Source organism: Physella acuta, unplaced genomic scaffold (genome assembly GCF_028476545.2).
Source record: "Physella acuta isolate Inbredline_101_S28 unplaced genomic scaffold, ASM2847654v3 ptg000808l, whole genome shotgun sequence".
Classification (NCBI taxonomy): domain Eukaryota; kingdom Metazoa; phylum Mollusca; class Gastropoda; family Physidae; genus Physella; species Physella acuta.
Genome location: NW_026732326.1, coordinates 364,843 through 379,879, shown reverse-complemented (window position 1 = coordinate 379,879; position 15,037 = coordinate 364,843). Strand labels below are relative to the sequence as shown.

The window sequence follows — 15,037 nt, the reverse complement described above, 5'->3', positions numbered from 1 at the left end:
TGTGGGGGGGGGAGGGGCTGTCAACGGGGCGTGACTCACGTGACACACCTGAACAAAAAGAGGTGAGCGGTGACATCGATTTTTACCGCGCCATCTCGTGAGCACCTGGTGACTCACCTCCGTGGAATGTGCACGTCAGAGTTTATTTATAGAAACTGAGTGATGGCCGACCTAATAATTGGCTCGGTCACATTATACGGGTTTAGGGTAGAGTTTGGGTGGGTTTCTATGGAGACCAGTTTCATGGCGGGTAGTGCCAAAAATTCGCTGATAAATCATAATAGATAAGATCGATTGGTGTACAATCATAAGTGATATAAATTGAGAAAATGGCACAGGACAGAGGAGATCTTTGCTTGGTGGCCCATTCACAAGCAGGGGTGACGGGCAGTGATTGGTGATTATTAAATTATTTCTGATACATCATAGAGTCCTCGATTTTTAACCTGATGGAGGTATGCAGTCCCCCAAAATTGATGCTTGTAGTATAGCACGGTACCCAATTGTAAATGAAAACATTAAACAGATTATGTTCAACTGTACCCATTTTTTATAACTCACTGTAAAATAGGTGCAAGTTGCGCAACTTTGATCGTAATAACATGTTTATAGCGTCATTTTTTATTTATTTCTAAAGATATCATTCACTTTATAGACTAAAAGTGTCGGAAAACAGGGCTAAACAAAAACAGGTATAAAAACATTTAAGAATTTCTAACGGCATTAAGAATAAGAAAATAGAAATGCATGGCTAAAAAAAACTTACATTTTATTTTAGCGCATTTAACTTAATGTTTTTACAAAGGTTTTTATTATACCGGTTTATGCTTTTTAGATTTCTGGCTCCAGCCCATCAAACAAAAGGACATTAGGACTTAATTAAAATAAAGAATAAAAGCATTCGTTTTGTCTATTATTTATGTTTATGTACGTAGAGTAGTAGTGACGTTCCGTATGGACCCAGGGATAACTGTAAATGGTGGAAGTTCTAACCAAGTCTCACGCAAATAGTTTGAGACCCACTGACAAAATCGATAAAATACATAGCCTCTTCATAAAATCGTACCATCAGATACCGAGGGGAACAAATCGATATTCTCTTGTGAGACGTACGTGTGTAATTGTATGCTTAACCTAGATTTGAATGTGTCAAACTGGCAAGTGAAGAGAGTAGTTGGATCACGTGACACAACAAACAGCAAGAGGCCATTGAGGGTTGTTGTAGTGACTTGACCTGAACTTTATCACCAATAAAATTAAACGTTTTTAAAATTATGGTCACAAGCTTTTAAATGCTATGCAATAAAACAAAACGAACATTTAAAAACACTCATAACAACAGCTTTTAAATGAACTAAAATTGTAAAAAAAAAACTATATAACATGTTCATAGAAAAGTTTCTCTTCTTTCATTGTCATTACTACATTTTAAATCTTTTTTAGCTACTTACGTTTTTACTTTTTTTTTTAATGTTTGATTTTGCTTATTTTTAGTACATGCAAAAACTAGTTATAAAAGTTTTTATATTTTTTTTTTATTTTCTACGTGTTAGCTGTTTCTTTCAGCCAGCTAACCCTAACCCCTAATGGTGGCATACGTGGAGAGAGAGAGGGGGGGATCCATGACCTCACAGGAAGTATACAATAAAAATGGACAACACATATTACTAATATTATATATTAGGTGAAGACATCTCAGTACAAACCATCCAGCAAGAGAATGACCATTTGCATATCACTACTCGATCAGATAACCTCCCTACCAACTACATGTAAAGTTTTAGTTGTGTCCTTACACTATTTACAGTCAACAGTGTGTCCTTACACTACTTACAGGAGCTGTATTGAAATACAGATATGTTGGTGTTGTCATGCTCTTAGATACCCACACACACCACTTCCACTGAACATAAACAACTACCTGCATACCACACGATTTGATACATCAAGGTGAGAATTGATTAAAAAAAACAAAAGTGGGTGATTATGCTTTATTAGATTATAGAAATAAAAGAAAGATTTCATTGATCAGAGAGTTATTTCATACATGTTAAATCACTAGATGGACATCACACTAATCCATTCCTCTCCACAAGATGGACATCACACTAATCCATTCCATTCTCCACAAGATGGACATCACACTAATCCATTCCACTCTCCACAAGATGGACATCACACTAATCCATTCCACTCTCCACAAGATGGACATCACACTAATCCATTCCACTCTCCACAAGATGAACATCCCACTAATCCAACCCACTCTCCACAAGATGGACAACATACTAATCTTTCCCACCCTCCACAAGATGCACATAACACAAATCCATCTAATTCTCTATAAACAGAACAATCAACCCTTAAAACCACACACAAAAGTGTACAACATATCCCAACCACTTGTACACAAGTCACACATGAGCGCCATCCCAACATAAAACTACACTGTACCTTAGTTTCACATAAGCTGAATGTTAATTTAAGTCATTCAATAAATACCAGCTAGAGCAGGAAGACAGACACTCCCCAAGCAGTGCAAGAACAAGCAAGCTAAACTGAAGACAACCACAGTACTGACAGTAAACTTAAACCCTAGCAGAAATCTGTTTAAGTGTGTGATACTCCCTAAGGTTCTCTCTGTTATTTACAAACAAAAAATAAACAGAATTGTCCAGAACGATACCTGTGGTAACACAGACACAACACCCCTGGTGCCATCAAAGCACATACAATGACAAAGTCTTATCACTAGAAGAACTATCACAAGTTAACTCCCATGCCTTGAAACCAGCCAACATATAAAACTTCAACCAAATGAACCTTAAGCATAGGCCAACATTCACCAACCCATAATTTGGTTTTAAAAAATTTATTATGTTGTTAGAATTGTTTGCAAAAAAAGTAGAGAATTTGCCACCTGCAAACGTATCTTCCAAATGATATAGTTTACAAATATATTAATGTAGTTATTATTATGTTATGATTCATAAGTTGTTTGTATATAAATAGGAGCATCTCTACATCAACAAAATATATTGCAGATATACACAAAAAATAAAAATTATATTTAATATAAGAAAAATAAAAATCTTACATAATAAATGTTCTGTTTGTGTAATATTTACATTACTTTTTTATATTGATAACTGGTTTAGTTGAGTGCTATAAATAAGAAAATGCATGTTGATTAATCCACTAAAAGTAGGATTAAAGGCTACTTTGTGAACACACACAACTAAAACTTGAGAAACTAATTGGTCCAATTTATCAGATCCAAGAGTTCGGCAACTCTACAAAATATGTAAACACATTTTAATTATTTAAATTGAATAATTCTTCTGATGATGAGAAGAATCTTGACAAAACAAACAGTTTGAAGGTAACAGGGCCATAACAAATCTTATGTAAATAAAACTATTTCAATCATATTCCAACTACTACAACATATAACTTACACTTTTGTAAGAGTATTTCTAAAATATAACTTTTTTTTTATAACTATATAAATTGTTCAGTTTTAAATAAGCAATAAATAGTAATGAAAATTAACAGCAATGAAAAATAAATAAGCAAAAAAAAAAAAAAAAACCAAAGTATTTTAACATGGAAGCAGTAATATATATGTGATTTACATTTATATTCCTTCACTTCTTAAATGAAGTATCAAGCACATCTTTCCATATTTCATTACAGGATAAACATTAAGTGGAAAATTAAAAAAATGAATGAAAGCATAAAAAGGATTGCAATGATGCCTGGTGAAGCACACTGTCAAGACAACAAGGTGAATTTGACTTTCCCCATGAGCTCAATCATCACAGTAAACAGTTCACATAAAACATCTTGACACAATGGTTACAGTTTTCATTGAAATAGAAATCAGAAGAATGTGAGTCTTAGACGCGTAAACTCTAATCATTTTATGTATTAAAAAGTAGACATAAAATAATAGCAAATTTTTTTTTATGTGGTTCAGAGGACAGTAAAATAAATTATGATGTGACCTCAGAAATTTTAAGATCAACAGAAGTAATTTAAAACAACATCTTAACACTACAGCTCTAAGTGTAGATACAGTACCACAATAACTAAAACATTGAAAAAGTTTGACACAAAAACTATTCTCTAAGACCTACATCAGAGAAAGATTTTTGCAACAGAAAACATACTTTTAAAAAGAGAGGTATTCACATGCTATACCAAGCAATATCTAAGTGAATTATTTAATAATACAATCCCTGGCTTCATCACTACAAGTTTTTAAACACAATTGATTCTTGTTTTGACATTTACCAAATGCAAATTAAACCAGTACAATTAAAAACTACAATACCTGGGGTAATGTGCAGCTCTACAAATGCAACTATACTGCTAACAACACTACATATGATTAAGTACTTATATAATATTAAACAAGTACTTTTGGTTAAAATACATGTATAAATAAAAGTTATGCTGTAATAGCAAATATATGGTAGCGTACATCATCTCTAGCAATGGTTTTATCTGAGTCTACAACAAATCAATACGGCCAAAGTATAATTGTCTGTATCACAGGTAAAAGAATCATGTACATCTAAGCTATATGAACATAGCTGCAGCCATATAAAAAGCTGGCTCAAACTTCCTAATTTAGGGATGATTTATTATGAATGGATCATTCTCATTTGCACTAGACAGAAAATTCTCACACTCTAATATCACAAGAAAATTATGAAAAAAACAGGCACAGTGACTATAGTGTACTTATTTGAACATTTCAAACTCAAAATCTTGGTTAAATTGGAACATTTAAGGTAGAAAAATTGTAATTTTCTACCCTTCAAATTCAAAGAAAATAAATTAATGTATCCTTTAAAAAAATTTGTTTTAAATCTTGCATTTTCTCAATAGGCTAAAAAAAAAACCGAGCTACATGTACACACTCTTAAATTATTAAGAGCTATTAAATTACAGTCAATCATCAAATTGTGAAATAGAAAAAAGTATACTTTAATAAAATGGCGGTACTAGAACAAACCCACTTGTACCTTCTGCCTCATTATTTCGGATCATATACTGCCAAGGAGCAAAGTCGTTTTGTAAATTTTCAGGTGGCTGGTGAGTGACTTGAAAACCTGGAGGATTAACATTGTCCATCATAGGCATCATCTGGGGATTAGGGACTGATGGGCCACGTCTGGGGCCGCGGGGCGTTTTACCCATCCCATCTTTCTTACTTCCAGGGCAACGTCCCGCTTTGATGTGATCTCGGAGTCCCTCCCCATAGATAAACGTCCTGCCGCAAACAGTGCATACATGTGATCTCTTGCCAGTGTGGCCTTGGCGATGTCTGTTCAGATTGGAAATAAAGCGAAAGCTCTTGCCACAGACTTCACAGACGTAAGGTCTCCTGTCACTGTGCATGCGTTTGTGTTTCCTCAAGTCACCAAAAGAGATTGTGCGTCGACCACAAATGTCACACTCGTAAGGTTTCTCTCCTGCATGCCAACGCTTGTGGTAGTCGAAACTCATCTTCTGTGAGAAAGACTTGCCACAGAGCTCACACGTGAAGCGCTTCTCACCCGAGTGGGTCCTCATGTGACAGTGAAGACGGTCGGCGCTGACGAAACTCTTGGCACAGATCTCACACTGATGAACTGGCTTCTCAGCGTGTGTTTGGAGGTGAGCAGCAAGCAGTTCATCTCTACCAAAACAATTGCCACAAATCTCACACTTGTGCCTGGGCACCAAATGCCCTTTGAGATGCCCCACCATTCTGGTAATGTTGTGATTTTTCTTTTGACACAGGTCACAGTGAAAGACTCTGACAGCTAGATGAGTAGCACAGTGAGTCTTGTAATCAGGTAGGTTAGTGAATGTCTCATCACAGTACCAGCACAGGTAGTCTGTGCCATCTGTCTTTTTCCAAGAGCCAGGCTGCCCGGTTGATGAAGGAGTAGTGGAGTGCCCTTTACAGTGGGTTATACATTCTGTCCTATTATTAAAAGTAATTTTACAGTGCTTACAGTAAAAAGATTTGTGATCCCCATGTTTGTTTGCAATATGGCGTCTAAATGATTTCCTCGTGGCATACTCGTTATCACAAGTGTAACAAAGGAACTGTTTGGTGTTGCTTTTTTTGTGGGCTGATGCAACATTCCGCTTTGCCTTGACTTTGGATTTCCTTTCACCCTCATCAAGGACAGTTTCCACTATATGGTCCTCCGCATCTCCATCTTCATTCATGCTATCATAAACAGGCATCATGTACATGCTTTTTTTATATGTGGATACCACAGAGGACCTCAGTCTTCCCCTGCCCCTTTTACTTTTAGCTACCAGAGTGTTTATATCTTCCACGCTCATAGTTTTACTTGATCCAGCCACCCCACTGCAAATTGTTACTGCATCATCGAAACAAAGCCCACCAGTGTTTTGTAAATTTTGTTTAAAATTCTCATCTATGACACCATTAACCAAGGCATTGGTCATTATGCTGTCTTTTAATTTTAGATCACCAAATTCACAAAGCTCAACTTGTTTGCGCAAAACGTGAATAAAGTCGTTTAACGTCTCAGATGTTTCTTGTTCCAGAGTGAAATAGCGATACCTTTCAAACAGAAGAATGAACTGTGGAAGGCAAATTTGTTCAATTACTTCTAATATACTATTTAATTTTGGTAAGTCAATGTCTATCATTTTCATTGACTCATAAATATTACTCATCTGAAGCCGAGCAGCAAACAACAAGACTGATGGTGAATCCAAACCTGCATCTTGATAAGTGTTTCTGTGGTAATGATATCGTTGTAAAAAATTGTTCCACTGCTTGAAAATGACACCACCTTTATCAAGCTGAGGTGGAAGAGGTAAACTGAATTCCATTCCTTGATGCTGCAGTTTTGCACTTGGGAAATTATGAAAGCTTGTGAAGAGTGTCCCTGTCTTGCCTCTAATATTTAACAGTATCAAGAATTCATGGTCAACATCTGGGGGGAAAGTTTAATAATTTTTACATTTTATGAAGTATGCATGGCATCCAGTAGTCTAATATACATACTAAATACTAGCTTGCCTGGTTATTCATTTAGCAAAGAAGAAACTTTTTAAAATTCAGCATGAAATGTCAGAATTACTTCGGGCTAATGTGTTATGTTGACATATCTCATTTGTTTTCTAGTTAGTAACAACATCAACCACGTTTCACCCTTTAATTTTAAGTCTAGATCTAATCTTGAAAGCCTTCCTGCTCAGTCTGCTTTATTACACTTGTGGGCTGAGAGTAGATACTAAGTAGTAAATCTAATAGTCTATTTTATTTTACAAATACATAGTAATACTTAGTCTTTACACTTTTTAGTAAAAAGTCAAAGAAAAATTATCAATAAAACAAATAGGCTATTAAAAATGTTATTTCTAATAAGCTTTGATAAGCACTGAAAATAAGAAAATGAATTTAATAATACTAATATGCTTTCTTTCTTAAAAGCTTTGGTGGCTCTTACTACTCTTAGAGATCTTTTAAGGCCTAGGCTGATATATTTTAGCTATAATAATTAGGGACTATTGTATCAAGTTGATACTTTTAAGTAATAAATACTATCAACAAACTCTATGATTGGAAACACACATTTTGTGATTTGGATGATTTTAGATACTGATGTCCGATAATAGACTCTTCTATAAAATAGGTGTGTTTAGTTGTTAGTAGTATTGTAATCGCGACTATTTTATGGTTAGAAATTAGGGTTAGGCATATGGTAGGACTAGGGTTGGGGTTAGGCCTTAGGGACAGGTTTAATACGGGTTAGCATTGAGATTAGCCAGCAATGTGTGTTACTAATAATTTAGTTATTAGTTAACTACCAGTTACCTAACACCCCTTTTTTAAAGAAGATACTATTATGATAGTATTGAACACTGGTATAAAAATTCCCCCATATTAGTTAACTACCAGTTACCTAACACCCCTCTTTTAAAGAAAATACTATTATCGGACACTCACTGGTATAAAAATTCCCCCTAATTTTTAATTTAATTTTATTAGGTAGGCTATCTATTCAGTACTATTCACTATTCAGTGACTGTGTTGTGTATTATTTGTTTGTTACGGTATTAGCTGTCGCCCACAATCACTCATTCAGTGTTTCTTCCAGACTTTTTTCTCTGGGGGAGTCACTTGAAATTTTCAGGGGGACGGGACGGGACGACACTGTTAAAAGTATATATTTTCTATAGGCCTAGGCCTAGGCCTAAAAATTAAAAATTATATAAATTTCATTTCGTTCGGGGGGGGGGGGGGGGGGGGGGGGGGGCGGTAGAATTTTTTCGAGGGGTGGGGGGCGAAATTCCTGGAAGAAACTCTGCACTCATTTTCACTACAATGTCTGAAATCAAATGGCAATGGTTAGAAAATTGAAAATAATGAAAATACACTCAATACACACTGCTGTAGGCCTAACTCACAACTGTAAAAAAGACTGAATTTTATCGCAAATAAAAGTATTGTAGTATTTAGATCTAGGCCTAAATCCCAATAATGTATTAATTTATAGATACTGATGTAAAATCAAGATCTAGATTAGATATCTAGAGATTTAGATTCTAAATCTAAATCTAAGGGTTGTTTGGCATATTCATATTCTTATTTCTTTTTCATTTTTCTACCACGCCGCCATTTTGTTTTTTATTTCCTTTACCTTGGAGAGGAAAACTTTTTAACATGAATAATTTCTTAATATTGCGCGTCTTTCTGATTTTACACAAGATCTAGTCTACATGTAAAATATTTTAAAATTACACCAAAGCCGTATGCATTAAATCTTATGTTGCGAACAATACCTGCTATTTGGTCTGCAATCTAGTTTAGCAAGGCTAACCTAAATTTAGATGATTTGGCAGCAATCAGTTTTGATACGAATGAACCTCCTTTCCTGAGTTTCATGACGCTAAATCTGTGCGGTTCGTTTGATTTTAAGTGTCGGTAAAATAGCAGAGCTAGCCTAGGCTTACCGTTTGCGTAGACCTACCGTAAGCCTAGACTAGATTTAGAAAATGTAGTAGGCCTGGGCAATAATTATAAAGTAGGCTCTATACATTATTATGCATTTTTTAAAAACTGTTTAAGAGTTCTAGCCTAACTTATTCCACACAATGTTCATTCGTGTTTTTAAATGTTTATCTATTGAAATTATTAGTAAAGTATAAATTCATTGAAATATGCCTATTAACCCATATTATCCCAAGGTCTCAAATTTTTATAATTTTTTGATATGGTTTAGCTTTTGGGCACTGAATGAAGGAATGACTATGGATTTTATTTTAAAATCAACACTTTTTTAAATATCGATTTTTAAAAAAACGTCCCATAAATGGGACGCTAGCAACGAACGGCCCCATGTACATTTATTGAAAAATATAATCATTTATCACGAAATATGGCTAATCACGCGAAAATTAAGCTGTATACTGATTTTGTATTGTTAGACCAATGATTACATTGTTTAGGACAGCTAAAAATAATGATAATGATCAATTGGGTTAGCCATACCATGGTCTAAAATGCAGAAATTTTGTTCAAAAGTCTATTTTTCTTTCAATCTACCATCCATCAAAGTGAATAACACTTGGAAATAAGTAAAGCTGTGACTAGTACATCTAATTATACACACATGATCACAAATATTGTTATTATTCATCTAAATTGTAATATAATTAAATATAAATAATTGATTTTTTGGTGGGCGTACTTGAAATTTTCAGGGGGGGGGGGGGACTCAAATTTCACGTGAAGGTTGGACATTGGTAAAAGTATGTTTTGCATATAATTTCCATTTTGTTCTGCCCCCCCCCCCCTCTCTGAAATGATGCATGAAAGAAACTCTGCTGTCAGTGAATTTTTCAAAAGACGATCCGGTCCAGTCCCAGATGTCTTCCAGCCATCTTCTCTTTTGTTACCCTCGCTATTCCCCCCCCCCCCCCCCCTCACAGGCGTACATTAGGACATCAGTCATCTTATTTCTAGGGCACGGATATGTCTCTGGGGGCTTGTATTGAGTGTTCATGGCTCTCATCCATGTATGCACCTCACTATGCGAACAGCTCCCAATCTAACACCAGGAATCTCCTTAAAAAGTTAACAAAGTAAAACTGGTATCGGGAACCTTTGGAGGGGAATATTATTGGGGCATGACAACAGTACACAGCTAATTCACCTTTCTGCTATATGTAGCTTGAGCTCTCTTATATGAAGAGAGTTAACCAACCCCCTTGACTGAATCATTGCACCTCAATCGTGGCCATCGTTATTATTCTGGTTTGTTATAATTTTAATATCACGCGCTAGTAAATTTACAGCAGTACTAAATTAGTTTGTATTCAATGGTATTAAATACTTCAGTAAGTGTAATTCTGAAAACTTAAAAATAAAATGTAAGTTTTTCAATATTTTTAATTTTTTAATACAATAATAAATAAGAAAATATAGCTCAAGGTCATAATTGAATAACTATTAATACTACTTAACACCCTAAAGTCAACAATTAACAAAGCCAACAATTGTTTCACCATAATTAACCATTTAACATAATTATTTGCATCTGTGTTTCTCGCTAGTGTCCAATAAATGTGTAGTTTGTGTAACAATCTGCATAAATATAGGTCAAGGTCATAATTAAATATTTATAAATACTACTTAACACCCCAAATTCAGCAGTTAACATAGTCAACCATTGTTTCACCATAAATAACCATTTAACATAAACATTTGCATCTATGTTTCTCGCTAGTGTCAAATAAATGTGACGTTTGTGTAACAATCTACATGGGGCCATTCGTTGCTAGCGTCCCACTTATGGGACGCTTGTTGTACACTTGATATAACGAAGTAGTAAAAACAAATTGTTATTCTTAAATTTTTATCAGATGGAAATATGGTACTGCTACAAGTTTCAAATGTATTTTGCACTTAAAATGTTAATATTTTAGAAGATATGCATTTTCCTGTGCGCATGTTTTCTTTTATCCGCCATTTTGACAAGTCCTGCAAATCCGGCCCTATAACATTTTTCTAAGTTAATTTTTTTCACAAAACACACAAAAATTCAATAGTCTAACCATTTTCAAATACAATGAAACATAATTTGTGTTTTAACTAGTTTTTAATAAATTTTAGCAATTTTTTTTACAAGCGTCCCATAAGTGGGACGCTAGCAGAATATGGGTTAATAACACCCCTCTTTTAAAGAAGATACTATTATGATATTATTATCGGACACTGGTATAAAAACTCCCCCATATTAGTTAACTAGGAATATGATTTTTAATTTTTTTTAATCTTTTTTTTTTTAATTCACTTTCGCAATGCAGGCCCATTATTACATATTTATTGACATAAAATAATTTAAAGTGGGACTCCGACCGAAGCCACAGTCTAGTTACAGTAGTTAGTATTATGCTTGTTCAGAAAAACGCCGTTAGAATTTAGACAAACTTACGATTATCTTTAGTTAGACTATAGGCCCCAAATTCGCCTAATAAACGACCACAGTAGCATTTCTCAAAATGGGTATTGGGGTAATCCATAAACGCCGTCGGGCTTTTTAAAATGCGATTTTTAACTCCTCCCCAATCTTCACACAATATCACAAAAAAAGCCGAACCCCCACCACCCAAATGATGTTACACATCATACCAGCCCCTCAAAGTTGAGGTTTCAATTTTCCAAAGCGTTGATTTCTTTTTAAAATATTTACTTATCTTAGTCAAAGTCATCGTTGACAGAAAACAAATTAAGGTACATGCCTATTAAACTAACAAACAATACGACCGAAACCCAGAGGCGTAGTGACCCTTCCCGGCGCCCGGGGACAAACTTTCGATTTGCACCCCCCCCCCTCAAACTTTCGAATTGCACCCACCCACCCCCCAAACTTTCGATTACTTTTTCCAACCCATTTTGGCGCCCCCCTAAGGTCGGCTCCCGGGGACATGTCCCCCCTGTCGTCGCCCCCCCCCATCGCTACGCCTCTGCCAAAACCTTAAGGCTTGAAGGCCTATAAGGCCTACGTGGGTTTTTACGTTTGTTTTCTTATTTAATTTAAGCACCAACATAAAAATTATCTAAACCATCAGATTCGCTCAATAATATTATTTTCTCTAACGAGGTTTGAAACTGCGTTGGCGGTTGGCTTCTCTTGTTGGCTATCATCAAATAAGAATGCCGTATCATATGATAGTTTGATTTGCCTACGACTATCTCGATGAGTCAGTGTTTTTTTTTTTAATGTTTTACATCAAGTTTCATTGCAATACAATATGTATGTATAACCAGAGGCTAACCGCTACATAAGTCACCCCCCCCCCCTCATGCCAAAGACGCGTCATTTCGTTTAGACTTACGGGCCCCATACTTAGACCAGTGTTTTCCAAGATGGGGCCCACTCCTAACGGTGGGGAAACATTTGGGGAAAACAAATCGACGTGGTCGGACCGGTAAAGCTCATGCCAAGGTTGCTAAGCCGAAAAGTCCCTAGTTGGAACCCCCGAGCAGATGAGGTTCGATTGCTAAGGACGACAAGCCATCTAGGAGATGGCAAAACCCAATATCAGACAACTGCTGCTTTGCAGTTTTTTCTTAGATATATCGCGAATCAAGGCCCTTACTTAACGTTTCTTTGATGCCCTTATAATATATAATGTATTATCGTGGCTTATATAATATATCAACACTTTCTAAAGCCCCCTTTTCTTCGTTCTTAATTTTAGTGTTGGAAGGGATCCCCTCCGACACAATTAAGTATACGTGCAGTGTTTCTTCCAGACTTTTTTCTCCGGGGGGGGGGGGGGGGGGCACTTGAAATTTTCGGGGGGGGGGGGGTAGACTTTCTTCGGGGGGGGGGGGCGGACACTGTTAAAAGTATATATTTTCGATATAAATTATCTAAATTTCATTTCGTTCGGGGGGGGGGGGGCGGTAAAAAATTTTCGGGGGGCGTGGAAGAAACTCTGTATACGTGTCAACTGGTTATGCGCCATTAAGGCCATTAACTCCGCTTTAAGCCCGCTTTTCTTTTTGGATTTACCTCTCGACCACCCCGACCCCCCTCTGAAGCTTTGACTGAAAAACACTTTATCGGCACTCTCCGATGTCGCTATATAATATAATACATCGCTTGTATATACCATCCAAACTCCTCCATATAACACACATATTTGACCGTTACATTCTTTCACCCAAGGTGAAAGTATCTGTGTTATTCATATGTTAATGTCTCAAATAAAGATAGTTGTATGATACAAGTTCTGCAAGCAAAACACGTGACATACATCCACGATAACCTTGTAACATTTTGGTGGCCTTGTGACTCACCTTCGATGACCTTGTGGCTCATATACGATGACCTTGTGACACACACGATGACACTGACTCATACACCATAACCTTGAAACACTTACCGAAACGGGACTTGTGACACAGATGAAGCTTTCCATCAGGACCTGACACACCTACAGAACCTGACACACCTCCAGGATCTAACACACCTCCAGGGTGACACCTCCAGGACCTGACACACCTCCAGGACCTGACACACCTCCAGGGTGACACCTCCAGGACCTGACATACCTCCAGGACCTGACACACTTCCAGGACCTGACACACCTCTAAAACCTGACACACCTCCAGGACCTGACACACCTCTAAAACCTGACACACCTCCAGGACCTGACACACCTCTAAAACCTGACACACCTCCAGGACCTGACACACCTCCAGGACCTGACACACCTCTAAAACCTGACACACCTCCAGGACCTGACACACCTCCAGGACCTGACACACCTTCAGGATCTGGCACACCTTCAGGATCTGACACGCCTCCAGGACCTGACACACCTTCAGGATCTGGCACACCTTCAGGATCTGACACGCCTCCAGGATCTGACACGCCTCCAGGACCTGACACACCTCCAGGGTGACACACCTCCAGGGTGACACGCCTCCAGGACCTGACACACCTACAGAACCTGACACACCTCCAGGGTGACACACCTCCAGGGTGACACACCTCCAGGACCTGACACACCTCCAGGGTGACACACCTCCAGGGTGACACACCTCCAGGGTGACACACCTCCAGGACCTGACACACCTCCAGGGTGACACACCTCCAGGGTGACACACCTCCAGGGTGACACACCTACAGAACCTGACACACCTCCAGGGTGACACACCTCCAGGGTGACACACCTCCAGGACCTGACACACCTCCAGGGTGACACACCTCCAGGGTGACACACCTCCAGGACCTGACACACCTCCAGGGTGACACACCTCCAGGGTGACACACCTCCAGGGTGACACCTCCAGGACCTGACACACCTCCAGGACCTGACACACCTCCAGGGTGACACCTCCAGGACCTGACACACCTCCAGGACCTGACACACTTCCAGGACCTGACACACCTCTAAAACCTGACACACCTCCAGGACCTGACACACCTCCAGGACCTGACACACCTCTAAAACCTGACACACCTCCAGGACCTGACACACCTCCAGGACCTGACACACCTTCAGGATCTGGCACACCTTCAGGATCTGACACGCCTCCAGGACCTGACACACCTTCAGGATCTGGCACACCTTCAGGATCTGACACGCCTCCAGGATCTGACACGCCTCCAGGACCTGACACACCTCCAGGGTGACACACCTCCAGGGTGACACGCCTCCAGGACCTGACACACCTACAGAACCTGACACACCTCCAGGGTGACACACCTCCAGGGTGACACACCTCCAGGGTGACACACCTCCAGGACCTGACACACCTCCAGGGTGACACACCTCCAGGGTGACACACCTCCAGGACCTGACACACCTCCAGGGTGACACACCTCCAGGGTGACACACCTACAGAACCTGACACACCTCCAGGGTGACACACCTCCAGGGTGACACACCTCCAGGACCTGACACACCTCCAGGGTGACACACCTCCAGGGTGACACACCTCCAGGGTGACACACCTCCAGGACCTGACACACCT

The 15,037-nt window shown here is 38.3% G+C and overlaps 1 protein-coding gene across 2 annotated transcripts; it reads right to left on the bottom strand.

Annotated features, from left to right (window-relative positions):
- Nucleotides 1–3,587: 3,587 nt before the first annotated feature.
- On the bottom strand, nucleotides 3,588–8,927 carry LOC131951355 (zinc finger protein 14). 2 transcript variants are annotated; one of them, XM_059313729.1, is made up of 2 exons: nucleotides 8,827–8,927; nucleotides 3,588–6,974 (listed from the first exon to the last, which is right to left on the bottom strand). In XM_059313729.1, the coding sequence occupies exon 2, from the start codon at nucleotides 6,868–6,870 to the stop codon at nucleotides 4,996–4,998; it is 1,875 nt and encodes a 624-aa protein (XP_059169712.1). In that variant the 5' UTR covers nucleotides 6,871–6,974; nucleotides 8,827–8,927; the 3' UTR covers nucleotides 3,588–4,995. The 2 variants fall into 2 exon arrangements, with proteins under 2 accessions (XP_059169712.1, XP_059169713.1); XM_059313730.1 differs by lacking the exon at nucleotides 8,827–8,927 and having other exon boundaries at nucleotides 3,588–6,615; nucleotides 6,756–6,894.
- Between the last annotated feature and the right edge of the window lie 6,110 nt (nucleotides 8,928–15,037).

Bases quoted from the DNA above. Each gene is read 5' to 3' on its own strand.
- LOC131951355 (XM_059313729.1), bottom strand. From the start codon at position 6,870: ATGGAATTCAGTTTACCTCTTCCACCTCAGCTTGATAAAGGTGGTGTC.